The 17,702-nt window shown below is 52.5% G+C and overlaps 1 protein-coding gene across 6 annotated transcripts in view; it reads right to left on the reverse strand.

Annotated features, from left to right (window-relative positions):
* Positions 1-4,777: 4,777 nt before the first annotated feature.
* Positions 4,778-17,702, reverse strand: part of LOC110514470 (ubiquitin-like modifier-activating enzyme 1) — a 62,760-nt gene continuing 49,835 nt past the window's right edge. For 3 of the 6 annotated variants that reach the window (XM_090204050.1, XM_090204049.1, XM_090204051.1), the window contains exons 17-25: positions 16,097-16,171; positions 15,662-15,851; positions 14,997-15,038; positions 14,510-14,598; positions 13,241-13,333; positions 11,856-12,047; positions 10,728-10,829; positions 10,540-10,640; positions 4,778-6,949 (exon numbers count right to left, since the gene is read on the reverse strand). In XM_090204050.1, coding sequence (XP_090060176.1) covers positions 6,814-6,949; positions 10,540-10,640; positions 10,728-10,829; positions 11,856-12,047; positions 13,241-13,333; positions 14,510-14,598; positions 14,997-15,038; positions 15,662-15,851; positions 16,097-16,171 — 1,020 coding nt within the window. In that variant the 3' untranslated portion in view covers positions 4,778-6,813. The remainder of the gene's footprint in view (positions 6,950-10,539; positions 10,641-10,727; positions 10,830-11,855; positions 12,048-13,240; positions 13,334-14,509; positions 14,599-14,996; positions 15,039-15,661; positions 15,852-16,096; positions 16,172-17,702) is intronic. The other 3 variants (XM_090204053.1, XM_090204052.1, XM_090204054.1) reach the window with 1 other exon arrangement.

The raw sequence follows: 17,702 nt of genomic DNA on the forward strand, positions 1-17,702 counted from the left end.
GGTGAATGGGCAAGACAATAGATTGTAGTGCCTTTGAATGGGGTATGGTAGGTAGGTACCAGGGCGCACCAGTTTGAGTCATGAACTGCAACTCTGCTTGGTTTTTCACGCTCAACAGTTTCCTGTGTGTATCAAGAATGGTCCACCACCCAAAGGACATCCAGCCAACTTGACAACTGTGGGAAGCATTGGAGTCAACATGGGCCAGCATCCCTGTGGAATGCTTTCTACACCTTGTAGAGTCAACATGGGCCAGCATCCCCTGTGGAACGCTTTCAACACCTTGTAGAGTCAACATGGGCCAGCATCCCCTGTGGAACATTTTCAACACCTTGTAGAGTCAACATGGGCCAGCATCCCTGTGGAACGCTTTCTACACCTTGTAGAGTCAACATGGACCAGCATCCCTGTGGAACGTTTTCAACACCTTGTAGAGTCAACATGGACCAGCATCCCTGTGGAACGCTTTCAACACCTTGTAGAGACAACATGGGCCAGCATCCCTGTGGAACGCTTTCAACACCTTGTAGAGTCAACATGGACCAGCATCCCTGTGGAACGCTTTAGACACCTTGTAGAGTCAACATGGACCAGCATCCCTGTGGAACGCTTTAGACACCTTGTAGAGTCAACATGGACCAGCATCCCTGTGGAACGCTTTCAACACCTTGTAGAGTCAACATGGACCAGCATCCCTGTGGAACGCTTTCAACACCTTGTAGAGTCCATACCCTGATGAACTGAGGCCGTTCTGAGGGAGAAAGGCGGTACAACTCAATATAAGGAAGGTGTTCCTAATGTTTTGTCCACTCAGTATATAGGGCATAAAGACTTCTCGAGGCACATATTCTAATATTAATGCATAACATTTTTAACAGAGAGGTGTTACTGACAGTAGGATAGATATCAGTTTAACAGAGAGGTGTTACTGACAGTAAGATAGATATCAGTTTAACAGAAGTGTTACTGAGAGTCAAATACAGCTGAAGACAGAAGTTTAAATACACTAAGTTGACGGTGCCTTTAAACAGCTTGGAAAATTCCAGAAAATGTCATGGCTTTAGAAGCTTCTAATAGGATAATTGACATCATTTGAGTCAATTGGAGGTGTACCTGTGGGTGTATTTCAAGGCCTACCTTCAATCTCAGTGCCTCTTTGCTTGACATCATGGGAAAATAAAAAGAAATAAGCCAAGACCTCAGAACAAAAAGTAAACCTCCACAAGTCTGGTTCATTTTTGGGAGCAATTTTCAAACACCTGAAGGTACCACGTTCATCTGTACAAACAATAGTATGCAAGTATAAACACCAAGTGACCACGCAGCCGTCATACCGCTCAGGAAGGAGACGCGTTCTGTCTCCTAGAGATGAACGTACTTTGGTGTCGAAAAGTGCAAATCAATCCCAGAACAACAGCAAAGGACCTTGTAAAGATGGTGGAGGAAACAGGTACAAAAGTATCTATATCCACAGTAAAACTAGTCCTATATCAACATAACCTGAAAGGCCGCTCAGCAAGGAAGAAGACACTGCTCCAAAACCACCATAAAAAAGCCAGACTACGGTTTGCAACTGCACATGGGGACAAAGATCCTACTTTTAGAGAAATGTCCTCTGGTCTGATGAAACAAAAATAGAACTGTTTGGCTATAATGACCATCGTTATGTTTGGAGGAAAAAGGGGGAGGCTTGCAAGCAGAAGAACACCATCCCAACTGTGAAGCACGGGGGTGGCAGTATCATGTTGTGGGGGTGCTTTGCTGCAGGAGTGACTGGTGCACTTCACAAAATAGATGGCATAATGAGGGAGGAAAATGTGGATATATTGAAGCAACATCAGTCAGGAAGTTATAGCTTGGTCGTAAATGGGTCTTCCTAATGGACAATGACCCCAAGCATACTTCCAAAGTTGTGGAAAACGGCTTAAGGACCAAAGTCAAGGTATTGGAGTGGCCATCACAAAGCCCTGACCTCAATCCTATAGAACATTTGTGGGCAGAACTGAAAACGCGTATGCGAGCAAGAAGGCCTACAAACCTGACTCAGTTACACCAGCTCTGTCAGGAGGAATGGGCCAAAATTCACCCAACTTATTGTTGAAAGCTTGTGGAAGGCTACCCAAAACGTTTGACCCAAGTTAAACAATGTAAAGGCAATGCTACCGAATACTAATTGAGTGTAGGTAAACTGGGAATGTGATGAAAGAAATAAAAGCTGAAATAAATCATTCTCTAGTATCATTCTGACATTTCACATTCTTAAAATAAAGTGGTGATCCTAACTGACCTAAGACGGAATTTTTACTAGGATTACATGTCAGGAATTGTGACAAATTGAGTTTAAATGTATTTGGCTAAGGTGTATGTAAACTTCCGACTTCAACGGTATATGCCTCACCATCTAACGCCCTATCACAATAGTTGGAATGATCCGGCCTCTGCCGTGTCTCGAAGCTGATTGCTGGACCAGAACCACAGAACTCGCCTGAGAAGAAGGCTACTGAGATGTCGGCTGTGTGCAGGACACAACAGCCAAAAGGACAGGGCTCTGATCCAAAGAGCACGGCCCAGCAGAGGAGGGCCGCGGTGGTCCAGGCTGTGCCCAGGCAGTTGATTGACTAGGACAGGGAGAGGTAGCTGGAGGGACACCCACAGCCATGGAGGGATCCCGACCCAATCCCCGGGCAGAAGACAGCTGGTACAGGCGCTCAAAGCTATTTGAAGTCCGGACGTGTGGGAAGTAGGCAGGCGCACCGAGAACCATTCTTCTTCGTTCCGACACGCTTCCATTTACGCTCACCTGCAGTCCAGCAATCAGCATCCATTTACACTCACCTGGAGTCCAACAAGGAGCTTCCATTTCCTGGTTCTAGCTCGTAGAGAGGTGCAGTGGCGGTAATTGATCGCAGCCCAGGAAGGTCCCTTTATGATCCTCTTGGATGTTTTCAGGACGTTTCAGAGGATCAGGACGCACCGATTGAAATATCAAAACAAACTCAGGACTACAGTAAAACACATTGGCCATTTAGCTAGTTAGCTTACCTGTTGCTAGTTAATTTGTCCTGGGATATAAACATGGAGTTATTTTACCTGAAATGCACAAGGCCATTTTGTCCCCTGGAGTTTGGTAGAATATCGATCCATTTTGAGTCACAACATTGTGTGTTCTCTACTCCGACAATGAATCCATAGATTATGGGAGAACTAGTTAAATTTCTAGTAATCTCCTCATTCATTCTTTCTTCTGTGGATTATATACAGCGGTTGGCAACAAACTTTAAAAGGTTCATTACCACCACCAACTGGACTGGAGTGTGGACCTCGGGTTCATTACCACCACCAACTGGACTGGAGTGTGGACCTTGGGTTCATTACCACCACCAACTGGACTGGAGTGTGGACCTCGGGTTCATTACCACCACCAACTGGACTGGAGTGTGGACCTCGGGTTCATTACCACCACCAACTGGGCTGGAGTGTGGACCTCGGTTCAATCCCCCACAGGGAGTATGCTGCTAAATACCAAACTCTAAAAGGTTAATTACCACCACCAACTGGACTGGAGTGTGGACCTCGGTTCATTACCACCACCAACTGGACTGGAGTGTGGACCTCGGGTTCATTACCACCACCAACTGGACTGGAGTGTGGACCTCGGTTCATTACCACCACCAACTGGACTGGAGTGTGGACCTCGGGTTCATTACCACCACCAACTGGACTGGAGTGTGGACCTCGGTTCATTACCACCACCAACTGGACTGGAGTGTGGACCTCGGGTTCATTACCACCACCAACTGGACTGGAGTGTGGACCTCGGTTCATTACCACCACCAACTGGACTGGAGTGTGGACCTCGGGTTCATTACCACCACCAACTGGACTGGAGTGTGGACCTCGGTTCATTACCACCACCAACTGGACTGGAGTGTGGACCTCGGTTCATTACCACCACCAACTGGACTGGAGTGTGGACCTCGGTTCAATCCCCCACAGGGAGTATGCTGCTAAATATCAAACTCTAAAAGGTTAATTACCACCACCAACTGGACTGGAGTGTGGACCTCGGTTCATTACCACCACCAACTGGACTGAAGTGTGGACCTCGGGTTCATTACCACCACCAACTGGACTGGAGTGTGGACCTCGGTTCATTACCACCACCAACTGGACTGGAGTGTGGACCTCGGTTCAATCCCCCACAGGGAGTATGCTGCTGAATACCAAACGGGGAGAGACTTACAGCTCATCAAGGATCAAAAATACAAACCTTTTATTTTAGCGCCTGGCTGCAGACGGTCGTTGATGCACGCGAGCCGTCTGGGTGAATAACGTGTGTACACGCGAGCCGTCTGGGTGAATAACGTGTGTACACGCGAGCCGTCTGGGTGAATAACGTGTGTACACGCGAGCCGTCTGGGTGAATAACGTGTGTACACGCGAGCCGTCTGGGTGAATAACGTGTGTAATTTGAAACGCCAGCGGTGTGGTCAACATAGCCAGGGAGGGATTCAGTAAAGCAGATGGTGCTGAGACCACAGAATATATCGTGGCCAGTACAGTACGGCCTGCACACTTGAATTATCCAATAACATACCTTTAAAATCAGTCAACCTACATACGGCTGGTCCCAGATGTGTCTGTGTTGTCTTGTCAGGCTATCGACCGTAGGAGTTGATCATCACAAACAGATCTGGGACCAGGCTGGCGCATCATACTTCTCCCTCTTCATAGAAACCCCCGTGGGTGAACATTTAAAGAGGAGATGAGACAAATCTTTATTTATTCAATTCAATGTATTTATTGATCACACTCAGTGTTCCCATGACAGCTCTACCAGACCGACTCCACCTGTCGACACAGTGGAGTTTAAAAAGCAGACGGAACGAGACAGAATGTTCCTAAAGGTTGTGGCCCGGCAAACACACGAGTCCATCCCAAAATAAAATTAAATGGAAAATCAAATTGAAAACTCAAGTCATGTTTAAACACCTGACCCCCCCCACCCCCACAATCCCTCCTCCCACCTTTAGGAACTAGATAGAAGGGGGGGAAGGAGGCAGAGACACACCTGTTAAAATACCAACCCTGGGGGTCCCGGTCGTTCAGTCTGCCCCCCTCCCAGGTTATGTTACAGTCAGGGGCAGTCAAGAGTTCCTCTTTATTCACAGATCCCCCATTTTACACTTCAAATACAATCCAAGTGACATTTTATGTTTGTTTCCTGGATTTCTGTTTCCCAAAATTTATAAAATCCTTAGAGATGTTCGTTCCAGTTAAGTTTTGTTTGCCACTACTGGTCAGATGACATCACAACGCAGGGGTCAGGGGTGAACAGGGAAGGACGTGCCACGTCACAACGCAGGGGTCAGGGGTGAACAGGGAAGGACGTTCCACATCACAACGCAGGGGTCAGGGGTGAACAGGGAAGGACGTTCCACGTCACAACGCAGGGGTCAGGGGTGAACAGGGAAGGACGTTCCACATCACAACGCAGGGGTCAGGGGAGAACAGGGAAGGACGTTCCACATCACAACGCAGGGGTCAGGGGAGAACAGGGAAGGACGTGCCACGTTGGCCCTGACACGGCAGTACTGAGTGGGGAGGGTAGAAGAGTTGTTGAGGGGGGAGGGTAGAAGAGTTGTTGAGGGGGAAGAGGGTAGCGGAGTTGTTGAGGGGGGGGGTAGCAGAGTTGTTGAGGGGGGGGTAGCAGAGTTGTTGAGGGGGGGGTAGCAGAGTTGTTGAGGGGGGGAGGGTAGCAGAGTTGTTGAGGGGGGGAGGGTAGCAGAGTTGTTGAGGGGGGGAGGGTAGCAGAGTTGTTGAGGGGGGGAGGGTAGCAGAGTTGTTGAGGGGGGGAGGGTAGCAGAGTTGTTGAGGGGGGAGGGTAGCAGAGTTGTTGAGGGGGGGAGGGTAGCAGAGTTGTTGAGGGGGGAGGGTAGCAGAGTTGTTGAGGGGGGGAGGGTAGCAGAGTTGTTGAGGGGGGGAGGGTAGCAGAGTTGTTGAGGGGGGGAGGGTAGCAGAGTTGTTGAGGGGGGGAGGGTAGCAGAGTTGTTGAGGGGGGGAGGGTAGCAGAGTTGTTGAGGGGGGGAGGGTAGCAGAGTTGTTGAGGGGGGGAGGGTAGCAGAGTTGTTGAAGGGGGGAGGGTAGCAGAGTTGTTGAGGGGAGGAGGGTAGCAGAGTTGTTGAGGGGGGGAGGGTAGCAGAGTTGTTGAGGGGGGGAGGGTAGCAGAGTTGTTGAGGGGGGAGGGTAGCATAGTTGTTGAGGGGGGGAGGGTAGCAGAGTTGTTGAGGGGGAAGAGGGTAGCAGAGTTGTTGAGGGGGGGAGGGTAGCAGAGTTGTTGAGGGGGGGAGGGTAGCAGAGTTGTTGAGGGGGGGGGTGGGGGGGGGGGGTAGCAGAGTTGTTGAGGGGGAAGAGGGTAGCAGAGTTGTTGAGGGGGGGAGGGTAGCAGAGTTGTTGAGGGGGGGGGTGGGGGGGGGGGGGGTAGCAGAGTTGAGGGGTGGTGGGGGTAGCAGAGTTGTTGGGTACAGGGACCAACCCGTTTACAATCTCCCCACAACCATGTCCCAACACGTCATTTCAGATCGTTGTTTGGCACCCTAGTCTCTATAAGTTCAGGGAAATAGGGTACACTATATAGGGAATAGGGTACACTATACAGGGTATAGGGTACACTACATAGGGAATAGGGTACACTATATAGGGAATAGGGTGCCATTTTGAACCAGGGATCCAATAAACTTTCCTCTACAAGTGATTGATCCAAAGCCATCCTCTCTCCTTACTCTCTCCCCCCCGGTGTGTGTGTGTGTTGGTTCAGCGGATGGTGTATCTGACGTAGGGAACCTCCACATCTTCCTCAGTCAGGTCGTTGCAGCACAGCTCAAACACCAGAGCTTTCACATGCTTCCCCAGCTTCTTCTTAGAAACCTTGGTCACAATCTCTGTCATCCTGCAGAGCAAAGGGGGGGGGAGGTGATTAGTGGAGAGGAGAGAGGGGGGAGAGGAGGGAGGGGGGAGAGGGGGAGAGGAGAGAAGAGAGAGGGGGGAGAGGAGAGAGGGGGGAGAGGAGAGAGGAGAGAGAGGAGAGAGGGGGGAGAGGAGAGAGGGGGGAGAGGAGAGAGGGGGGAGAGGAGAGAGAGGAGAGAGGGGGGAGAGGAGAGAGGGGGGAGAGGAGAGAGGGGGGAGAGGAGAGAGGGGGGAGAGGAGAGAGGGGGGAGAGGAGGGGGGAGAGGAGAGAGGGGGGAGAGGAAGAAGGGGGGAGAGGAGAGAGGGGGGAGAGGAGAGAGGGGGGAGAGGAGAGAGGAGAGAGAGGAGAGACGGGGGAGAGGAGGGAGGGGGGAGAGGAGAGAGGAGGGAGGGGGGAGAGGAGAGAGGGGGGAGAGGAGAGAGGGGGGAGAGGAGAGAGGAGAGAGAGGGGAGGGAGAGAGGGGGGAGGGAGAGAGGGGGGAGGGGAGAAAGGGGGGAGGGGAGAAAGGGGGGAGGAGAGGAGAGAGGGGGGAGGAGAGGAGAGAGGGGGGAGAGGAGAGAGGGGGGAGAGGAGAGAGGGGGGAGAGGAGAGAGGGGGGAGAGGAGAGAGGAGGGAGGGGGGAGAGGAGGGAGGGGGGAGAGGAGAGAGGAGAGAGAGGAGAGAGGGGGGAGAGGAGGGAGGGGGGAGAGGAGGGAGAGGGGAGAGAGGAGAGAGGGGGGAGAGGAGAGAGGGGGGAGAGGAGGGAGGGGGGAGAGGAGGGAGGGGGGGAGAGGAGAGAGGGGGGAGAGGAGGGAGGGGGGAGAGGAGGGAGGGGGGAGAGGAGAGAGGGGGGAGAGGAGGGAGGGGGGAGAGGAGGGAGGGGGGAGAGGAGAGAGGAGAGAGAGGAGAGAGGGGGGAGAGGAGGGAGGGGGGAGAGGAGAGAGGGGGGAGAGGAGGGAGGGGGGAGAGGAGGGAGGGGGGAGAGGAGGGAGGGGGGAGAGGAGGGAGGGGGAGAGGAGGGAGGGGGGAGAGGAGAGAGGAGAGAGGGGGGAGAGGAGGGAGGGGGGAGAGGAGAGAGGGGGGAGAGGAGGGAGGGGGGAGAGGAGAGAGGGGGGAGAGGAGAGAGGGGGGAGAGGAGAGAGGGGGGAGAGGAGAGAGGGGGGAGAGGAGGGAGGGGGGAGAGGAGGGAGGGGGGAGAGGAGGGAGGGGGGAGAGGAGGGAGGGGGGAGAGGAGGGAGGGGGGAGAGGAGAGAGGAGAGAGGGGGGAGAGGAGGGAGGGGGGAGAGGAGAGAGGGGGGAGAGGAGGGAGGGGGGAGAGGAGGAGGGGAGAGGAGAGAGGGGGGAGAGGAGAGAGGGGGGAGAGGAGAGGGGAGAGAGGGGGGAGGGGGAGAAAGGGGGGAGGAGAGGAGAGAGGGGGGAGAGGAGAGAGGGGGGAGGAGAGGAGAGAGGGGAGAGGAGAGAGAGGGGAGAGGAGAGAGGGGGGAGAGGAGAGGGGAGAGAGGGGGGAGGGGAGAAAGGGGGGAGGAGAGGAGAGAGGGGGGAGAGGAGAGAGGGGGAGGAGAGGAGAGAGGGGAGACAACATTTAGTTCAGTAAGACCCCAGTCATCTCTGGCAGTTTGAGAAACTTCAGAACTACAGTTCTGGACGTGACAGGACGAGGTCAGTTCTGGACGTGACAGGACGGGATCAGTTCTGGACGTGACAGGACGAGGTCAGTTCTGGACGTGACAGGACGGGATCAGTTCTGGACGTGACAGGACGAGGTCAGTTCTGGACGTGACAGGACGAGGTCAGTTCTGGACGTGACAGGACGAGGTCAGTTCTGGACGTGACAGGACGAGGTCAGTTCTGGACGTGACAGGACGAGGTCAGTTCTGGACGTGACAGGACGAGATCAGTTCTGGACGTGACAGGACGAGGTCAGTTCTGGACGTGACAGGACGAGGTCAGTTCTGGACGTGACAGGACGAGGTCAGTTCTGGACGTGACAGGACGAGGTCAGTTCTGGACGTGACAGGACGAGGTCAGTTCTAGACGTGACAGGACGGGGTCAGTTCTGGACGTGACAGGACGGGGTCAGTTCTGGACGTGACAGGACGAGGTCAGTTCTGGAAGTGACAGGACGGGATCAGTTCTGGACGTGACAGGACGGGGTCAGTTCTGGACGTGACAGGACGGGGTCAGTTCTGGACGTGACAGGACGGGGTCAGTTCTGGACGTGACAGGACGGGGTCAGTTCTGGACGTGACAGGACGGGGTCAGTTCTGGACGTGACAGGACGGGGTCAGTTCTGGACGTGACAGGACGGGGTCAGTTCTGGACGTGACAGGACGGGGTCAGTTCTGGACGTGACAGGACGGGGTCAGTTCTGGACGTGACAGGACGGGGTCAGTTCTGGACGTGACAGGACGGGGTCAGTTCTGGACGTGACAGGACGGGGTCAGTTCTGGACGTGACAGGACGGGGTCAGTTCTGGACGTGACAGGACGGGGTCAGTTCTGGACGTGACAGGACGGGGTCAGTTCTGGACGTGACAGGACGGGGTCAGTTCTGGACGTGACAGGACGGGGTCAGTTCTGGACGTGACAGGACGGGGTCAGTTCTAGACGTGACAGGACGGGGTCAGTTCTAGACGTGACAGGACGGGGTCAGTTCTAGACGTGACAGGACGGGGTCAGTTCTAGACGTGACAGGACGGGGTCAGTTCTAGACGTGACAGGACGGGGTCAGTTCTAGACGTGACAGGACGGGGTCAGTTCTAGACGTGACAGGACGGGGTCAGTTCTAGACGTGACAGGACGGGGTCAGTTCTAGACGTGACAGGACGGGGTCAGTTCTAGACGTGACAGGACGGGTCAGTTCTAGACGTGACAGGACGGGGTCAGTTCTAGACGTGACAGGACGGGGTCAGTTCTAGACGTGACAGGACAGGGTCAGTTCTAGACGTGACAGGACGGGGTCAGTTCTAGACGTGACAGGACGGGGTCAGTTCTGGACGTGACAGGACGGGGTCAGTTCTGGACGTGACAGGACAGGGTCAGTTCTGGACGTGACAGGACAGGGTCAGTTCTGGACGTGACAGGACAGGGTCAGTTCTGGACGTGACAGGACAGGGTCAGTTCTGGACGTGACAGGACAGGGTCAGTTCTAGACGTGACAAGACAGGGTCAGTTCTAGACGTGACAGGACGGGGTCAGTTCTAGACGTGACAGGACGGGGTCAGTTCTAGACGTGACAGGACAGGGTCAGTTCTAGACGTGACAGGGTCAGTTCTAGACGTGACAGGACGGGGTCAGTTCTGTACGTGACAGGACAGGGTCAGTTCTGGACGTGACAGGACAGGGTCAGTTCTGGACGTGACAGGACAGGGTCAGTTCTGGACGTGACAGGACAGGGTCAGTTCTGGACGTGACAGGACAGGGTCAGTTCTGGACGTGACAGGACAGGGTCAGTTCTGGACGTGACAGGACAGGGTCAGTTCTAGACGTGACAGGACAGGGTCAGTTCTAGACGTGACAGGACAGGGTCAGTTCTAGACGTGACAGGACAGGGTCAGTTCTAGACGTGACAGGACAGGGTTAGCAGTGACTCACGGTAACAGCAGCCTCTCCTTGAGTTTAGCTGCAGGCATGAAGAAGGAGTAGAGCATGGAGACTCCCTGAGACAGCATGGTGATCTCCAACTGATGCTCATTCTACAGGGGAAGGAAAGACTAAATGTTATAGAAACCAATAATGAACGTAAGCTTAGCACAGAGACTCGAGGACGAGGCCAGGCGTACCTTGAAGTAGTCCAGGAACTGTCGGAGGGTCATCTCCTCTCCATTGGCCTGCAGACCCTTCACCTCAAAACGATCCCACAGAGACCAGTCAATGTCATAGTACTAAGGAGGTAGGGAGAGATGGATGGGGAGAGAGGGAGGCAGAGCGAGAGAGATGGGGAGAGAGGGGGAGGCAGAGAGAGAAAGAGATGGATGGGGAGAGAGAGGGAGGCAGAGAGAGAAAGATGGATGGGGAGAGAGAGGGAGGCAGAGAGAGAAAGAGATGGATGGGCAGAGAGAGGGAGGCAGAGAGAGAAAGAGATGGATGGGCAGAGAGAGGGAGGCAGAGAGAAAGAGAGATGGATGGGCAGAGAGAGGGAGGCAGAGAGAGGGAGGCAGAGAGAGGAAGAGATGGATGGGCAGAGAGAGGGAGGCAGAGAGAAAGAGAGATGGATGGGCAGAGAGAGGGAGGCAGAGAGAGGGAGGCAGAGAGAGGAAGAGATGGATGGGCAGAGAGAGGGAGGCAGAGAGAAAGAGAGATGGATGGGCAGAGAGAGGGAGGCAGAGAGAGGGAGGCAGAGAGAGAAAGAAATGGATAGGGAGAGAAAAGTGTGGGGACAGAAGAATATGTTAGAGGTACAGACAAACACTAAATGAAAAGCCCGGGCCTAACATAAATACCTGACATCTAGTTATGAAATGTCCCCTTGACACTGCTCAGTGTTCTGATCCTAGACCAGGGGATTCAGCCACGGGGACATTTCTCTCTGAGTGTATGGTTGTTGGGCCGGAACATTCTTCACAAAAATATAAACGCAACATACTACAATATCAAAAGGTTTACTGAGTTACAGTTCATATAAGGAAATCAGTCAATTGAAATAAACAAATTAGGCCCTAATCTATGGATTTCACATGACTGGGCAAGGGTGCATCCACTGGGGAGCCAGGCCCAGCCAATCAGAATGAGTTGATCCCCAGGGCTTTACTACAGACAGAAACACCCCCCCCACCACCCGATCCCGCAGGTGAAGAAGCTGGATGAGGAGGTCCTGGGCTGGCGTGGTTACACGTGGTCTGCTGTTGTGAGGCCGGGCGGACGTACTGGGAGAGAGAACAGACCCCCCTCCCTCCCGGATCCAACCCTACCTTGTGGCTGGGAGCAGAGATGGGTTCTGAGAAGCCGAAGAACGGCAGCGCCAGGTTCATGAAGCCGTTCTTAAACGACTCCACCTTCTTGTGTCCCTGAACGATCTTGATGAGCTCCAGACAGACCAGACCTACGACCGCTGCGGTGGTGGTCGCTATCGCAGGAATGATCTTCCCAGCTATCAGCTTACTCTGTGGACAGAGAGAGCCAGAGTCACAGAGAGCAAGACAGAGAACGAGCCAGAGTCACAGAGAGCAAGACAGAGAGAGCCAGAATCACAGAGAGCAAGACAGAGAACGAGCCAGAGTCACAGAGAGCAAGACAGAACGAGCCAGAGTCACAGAGAGCAAGACAGAGAACGAGCAGAGTCACAGAGAGCAAGACAGAGAACGAGCCAGAGTCACAGAGAGCAAGACAGAGAACGAGCAGAGTCACAGAGAGCAAGACAGAACGAGCCAGAGTCACAGAGAGCAAGACAGAGAACGAGCAGAGTCACAGAGAGCAAGACAGAGAACGAGCCAGAGTCACAGAGAGCAAGACAGAGAACGAGCCAGAGTCACAGAGAGCAAGACAGAGAACGAGCAGTCACAGAGAGCAAGACAGAGAACGAGCCAGAGTCACAGAGAGCAAGACAGAGAACGAGCAGTCACAGAGAGCAAGACAGAACGAGCCAGAGTCACAGAGAGCAAGACAGAACGAGCAGAGTCACAGAGAGCAAGACAGAGAACGAGCCAGAGTCACAGAGAGCAAGACAGAGAACGAGCCAGAGTCACAGAGAGCAAGACAGCGAACGAGCAGAGTCAGAGAGAGCAAGACAGCGAACGAGCAGAGTCAGAGAGAGCAAGACAGAGAACGAGCCAGAGTCAGAGAGCAAGACAGATAACGAGCCAGAGTCACAGAGAGCAAGACAGAGAATGAGCCAGAGTCACAGAGAGCAAGACAGAGAACGAGCCAGAGTCACAGAGAGCAAGACAGAGAACGAGCCAGAGTCACAGAGAGCAAGACAGAGAACGAGCAGAGTCAGAGAGCAAGACAGAGAACGAGCAGAGTCAGAGAGAGCAAGACAGCGAACGAGCCAGAGTCACAGAGAGCAAGACAGAGAACGAGCAGAGTCACAGAGAGCAAGACAGAGAACGAGCCAGAGTCACAGAGAGCAAGACAGAGAACGAGCCAGAGTCACAGAGAGCAAGACAGCGAACGAGCAGAGTCAGAGAGCAAGACAGAGAACGAGCCAGAGTCAGAGAGAGCAAGACAGCGAACGAGCAGAGTCAGAGAGAGCAAGACAGAGAACGAGCCAGAGTCACAGAGAGCAAGACAGCGAACGAGCAGAGTCAGAGAGAGAGCCACCGGGACAGCGAGAGCGACAGTGTGTGTACGTACACACCTTGTGTCTGTCTGCAGGGGGAATGTTGTAGTTTTCTGCTCTCAGGTTGGAAGCAGCCACAATGAAGTCCATGTGGAAGTTAGAGTCATCATCCTGGAACATACAGAATACACAGAGTCATCATCCTGGAACATACAGAATACACAGAGTCATCATCCTGGAACATACAGAATACACAGAGTCATCATCCTGGATCATACAGAATACACAGAGTCTTCATCCTGGAACATACAGAGTCATCATCCTGGAACATACAGAGTCATCATCCTGGAACATACAGTCATCATCCTGGAACATACAGAGTCATCATCCTGGAACATACAGAGTCATCATCCTGGAACATACAGTCATCATCATCCTGTTGTCAGATTGTCCGTAAGTAAATTCAGAGCATTGTCAGATAGAGCAAAGAAGGGGTAGAGTAAAGAGGGGGGGTAGAGTAAAGAGAGAGGGGGGGTAGAGTAAAGAGGGGGGGTAGAGTAAAGAGAGAGGGGGGTAGAGTAAAGAGGGGGGGGTAGAGTAAAGAGGGGGGGGTAGAGTAAAGGGGGGGGTAGAGTAAAGAGGGGGGGGTAGAGTAAAGAGAGAGGGGGGGTAGAGTAAAGAGGGGGGGGTAGAGTAAAGAGGGGGGGGTAGAGTAAAGGGGGGGTAGAGTAAAGAGGGGGGGGTAGAGTAAAGAGGGGGGGGTAGAGTAAAGGGGGGGGTAGAGTAAAGAGAGAGGGGGGGTAGAGTAAAGAGAGAGAGGGGGGGTAGAGTAAAGAGAGAGAGGGGGGGTAGAGTAAAGAGAGAGGGGGGGTAGAGTAAAGAGAGAGGGGGGAGGTAGAGTAAAGAGAGGGGGGAGGTAGAGTAAAGAGAGGGGGGAGGTAGAGTAAAGAGAGAGGGGAGGTAGAGTAAAGAGAGAGGGGAGGTAGAGTAAAGAGAGAGGGGGGGTAGAGTAAAGAGAGAGGGGGGAGGTAGAGTAAAGAGAGAGGGGGAGGTAGAGTAAAGAGAGAGGGGGGAGGTAGAGTAAAGAGAGAGGGGGAGGTAGAGTAAAGAGAGGGGGGAGGTAGAGTAAAGAGAGAGGGGAGGTAGAGTAAAGAGAGAGGGGGGGTAGAGTAAAGAGAGAGGGGGAGGTAGAGTAAAGAGAGAGGGGGGAGGTAGAGTAAAGAGAGAGGGGGGGAGGTAAAGAGAGAGAGGGGGGAGGTAGAGTAAAGAGAGAGGGGGGGTGGTAAAGAGAGAGGGGGGGAGGTAGAGTAAAGAGAGAGGGGGGGTGGTAAAGAGAGAGATCTCTACCTTCTCAAAGTCGATGGCAGTGAGTTTAAAGTGAGAAGAAGCTTCCGGTCCAGGCAGCAGAGTCTTCAGTTCCTCCAGCCTGTTGTCATCTACACACACCCAGACACCACCCCCCAGACCCAGACACAACCCCCCCAGACCCAGACACAACCCCCCCAGACCCAGACACCACCCCCCAGACCCAGACCCAGACACAACCCCCCCAGACCCAGACACAACCCCCCCAGACCCAGACACAACCCCCCCAGACCCAGACAGAACCCCCCCCAGACCCAGACACAACCCCCCCAGACCCAGACACAACCCCCCCAGACCCAGACACAACCCCCCCAGACCCAGACGCACCCCCCAGATTCACACACACATCCCAAAGACATTCACACCAGAGAGAGAGAGAGACACACATCCGTTAGTCCGACAGTGTCCATTGGCTGACAGACAGGGAAACAGGCCAATGAGACAGGGGCATGTTGTAAAATCATCTCACGTGGCCGGTGGCGAGAGGTGGGACCTGTCTTGTTAGTTTTTTCTGATGAAACACAATAAACATACTCTGATCATAACTGGGATTCTTCCCTCTCAGTAGTCATTTAATTCAACACAAGTCCTTCCATCCAGTCTGTGGAAGGCTTTCATTCTGTGGCAAATGCAGAAATAAAAGATGTCCCATTTCTAGAGGCTTTCTTAGTTCTACACGCTCCTGCAATCAGCTGCGATGGCTTTCTTAGTTCTACACGCTCCTGCAGACTCTGCTGCGATGGCTTTCTTAGTTCAACACGCTCCTGCACTCTGCTGCGATGGCTGGCTTAGTTCAACACGCTCCTGCACTCTGCTGCGATGGCTGGCTTAGTTCTACACGCTCCCGCACTCTGCTGCGATGGCTTTCTTAGTTCTACACGCTCCCGCACTCTGCTGCGATGGCTGGCTTAGTGCTACACGCTCCTGCACTCTGCTGCGATGGCTGGCTTAGTTCTACACGCTCCCGCACTCTGCTGCGATGGCTTTGTTAGTTCTACACGCTCCTGCACTCTGCTGCTATGGCTGGCTTAGTTCTACACTCTCCCGCACTCTGCTGCGATGGCTGGCTTAGTTCTACACTCTATACATGTATAAATAAATGGCCTATATAAATGTAAAAGCCCTCTCCCTCACCGACGTTGACGTTGGCGCTCTGCAGCTCCTGGTCGGAGACGTGGATCTTGACCCCTGACCTGGGGACGAAGGTGGGCACCGATAGGCTGTCCAGGATCTTAGCCACACCGACACGGTCGGTAGAGCCCTGCATGCCGTACGACTGGGCAAATAAGTTGGCTCCTGACATCACATAGTCCATATGGAGGTTCTAGAGAGAGAGAGAGAGGATGTATGAGGGAGAGGACAGGGGGGGGGAGAAGGGGCTAGAGTAGAGGGGTAAGGTAATAGATAGGGAGGACAGGAGGGGGGGAGAAGGGGCTAGGGTAGAGGGGTAAGGTAATAGATAGGGAGGTCAGGAGGGGCTAGGGTAGAGGGGTAAGGTAATAGATAGGGAGGTCAGGAGGGGCAAGGTAATAGATAGGGAGGACAGGAGGGGGGGAAGAAAGGACTCACATTGCTGGTGCTGAACTCCAGAGGGTGAGGACATCTCTTTGGACCGGACCAGAAGGGGGCGCCAGAGCTGGTCAGCTGAGAAAGGAGAGAGCGAAAGTGGTGGAGAGAGAAAGAGAAAGTAGGGTTAGAGATAGTCAAACATGTTAAGTGTGTGACTGTACCACCAGTTTGTGTATCAACAATCAGAGCACAAAACATTAAGAACATTAAGAACACCTTCCTAACATTGAGTTTTTGCTCTCAGAACAGCATAAATTTGTCACTGTGCTTCCCACAGTTGTGTCAAGTTGACTGGATGTCCTTTGGGTGGTGGATCATTCTTGATACACACGGGAAAATGTTGAGCGTGAAAAAGCCAGCAGCGTTGCAGTTCTTAACTTCTTTGGGACTGGGGGGGCAGTATTGAGTAGCTTGGATGAATAAGGTGCCCAGAGTAAACTGCCTGCTACTCAGACCCAAAAGCTAGAATACGCATATAGTAGATTTGGATAGAAAACACTCTGATGTTTCTAAAACTGTTTGAATGATGTCTGTGAGTATAACATAACTCATATGGCAGGTGAAAACCTGAGAAGAAGTCCAACCAGGAAGTGGGAAATCTGAGGTTTGTAGTTTTTCAAGTCTTTGCCTATCCAATATACAGTGTCTATGGGGTCATATTGCACTTCCTAAGGCTTCCACTAGATGTCAACAGTCTGGCAGAATGCCATGAGCTCAGCCAGGCGCGCGGCCGTGAGAGGTAGCTGCGTTCCTTCTCATTTCTAAAGACAAAGGAATGGTCCGGTTGAAACATTATTGAAGATTGATGATAAAAACATCCTAAAGATCGATTCTATACATCGTTTGACATGTTTCTACGAACTGTAATATAAAACTGTGACTTTCGTCTGAACTATTTGCTCGCGCATTGTGCATTTGGCTTACTGGGCTAAACGCGCCAACAAAAAGGAGGTATTTGAACATAAATAATGGACTTTATTGAACAAAACAAACATTTATTGTGGAACTGGGATTCCTGGGAGTGCATTCCGATGAAGATCATCAAAGGTAAGGGAATATTTATAATGCTATTTCTGAGTTTTGTGACACCTCTCCTTTGGAAAATGGCTGTATGTTTTTCTGTGGCTAGGCGCTGACCTAACATAATCGCAAGGTGTGCTTTCGCCGTAAAGCCTTTTTGAAATCAGACACTGTGGCTGGATTAATGAGAAGTTTATCTTTAAAATGGTGTATAATCCTTGTACGTTTGAGGAATTTTAATTTGATTTCTGTCTTGAATTTGGCCACTGCAATTTTACTGGCTGTTGGCAAGGTGGGACGCGAGCGCCCAGAGAAGTTAACAAACCAGTGTGCACCTACTACCATACCCTGTTCAAAAGGCACATTAGTCTCGTCTTGCCCATTCATCTTCTGAATGACCCATATATACAATCCATGTCTCAATTGTCTCAAGGCTTAAAAATCCTTCTTTAACCTGTCTCCTTCCCCTTCATCTACACTGATTTAAAGTGGGTTTTAACAAGTTTAACATCAATAAGGGATCATAGCTTTCACCTGGTCAGTGTATGTCATGGAAAGAGGTGTTCCTAATGTTCTGTATACTCTG

The sequence above is a fragment of the Oncorhynchus mykiss genome, chromosome 16, assembly GCF_057628025.1.
Source record: "Oncorhynchus mykiss isolate SJ-2025 chromosome 16, ASM5762802v1, whole genome shotgun sequence".
In the NCBI taxonomy this organism is placed as follows: Eukaryota; Metazoa; Chordata; class Actinopteri; order Salmoniformes; family Salmonidae; genus Oncorhynchus; species Oncorhynchus mykiss.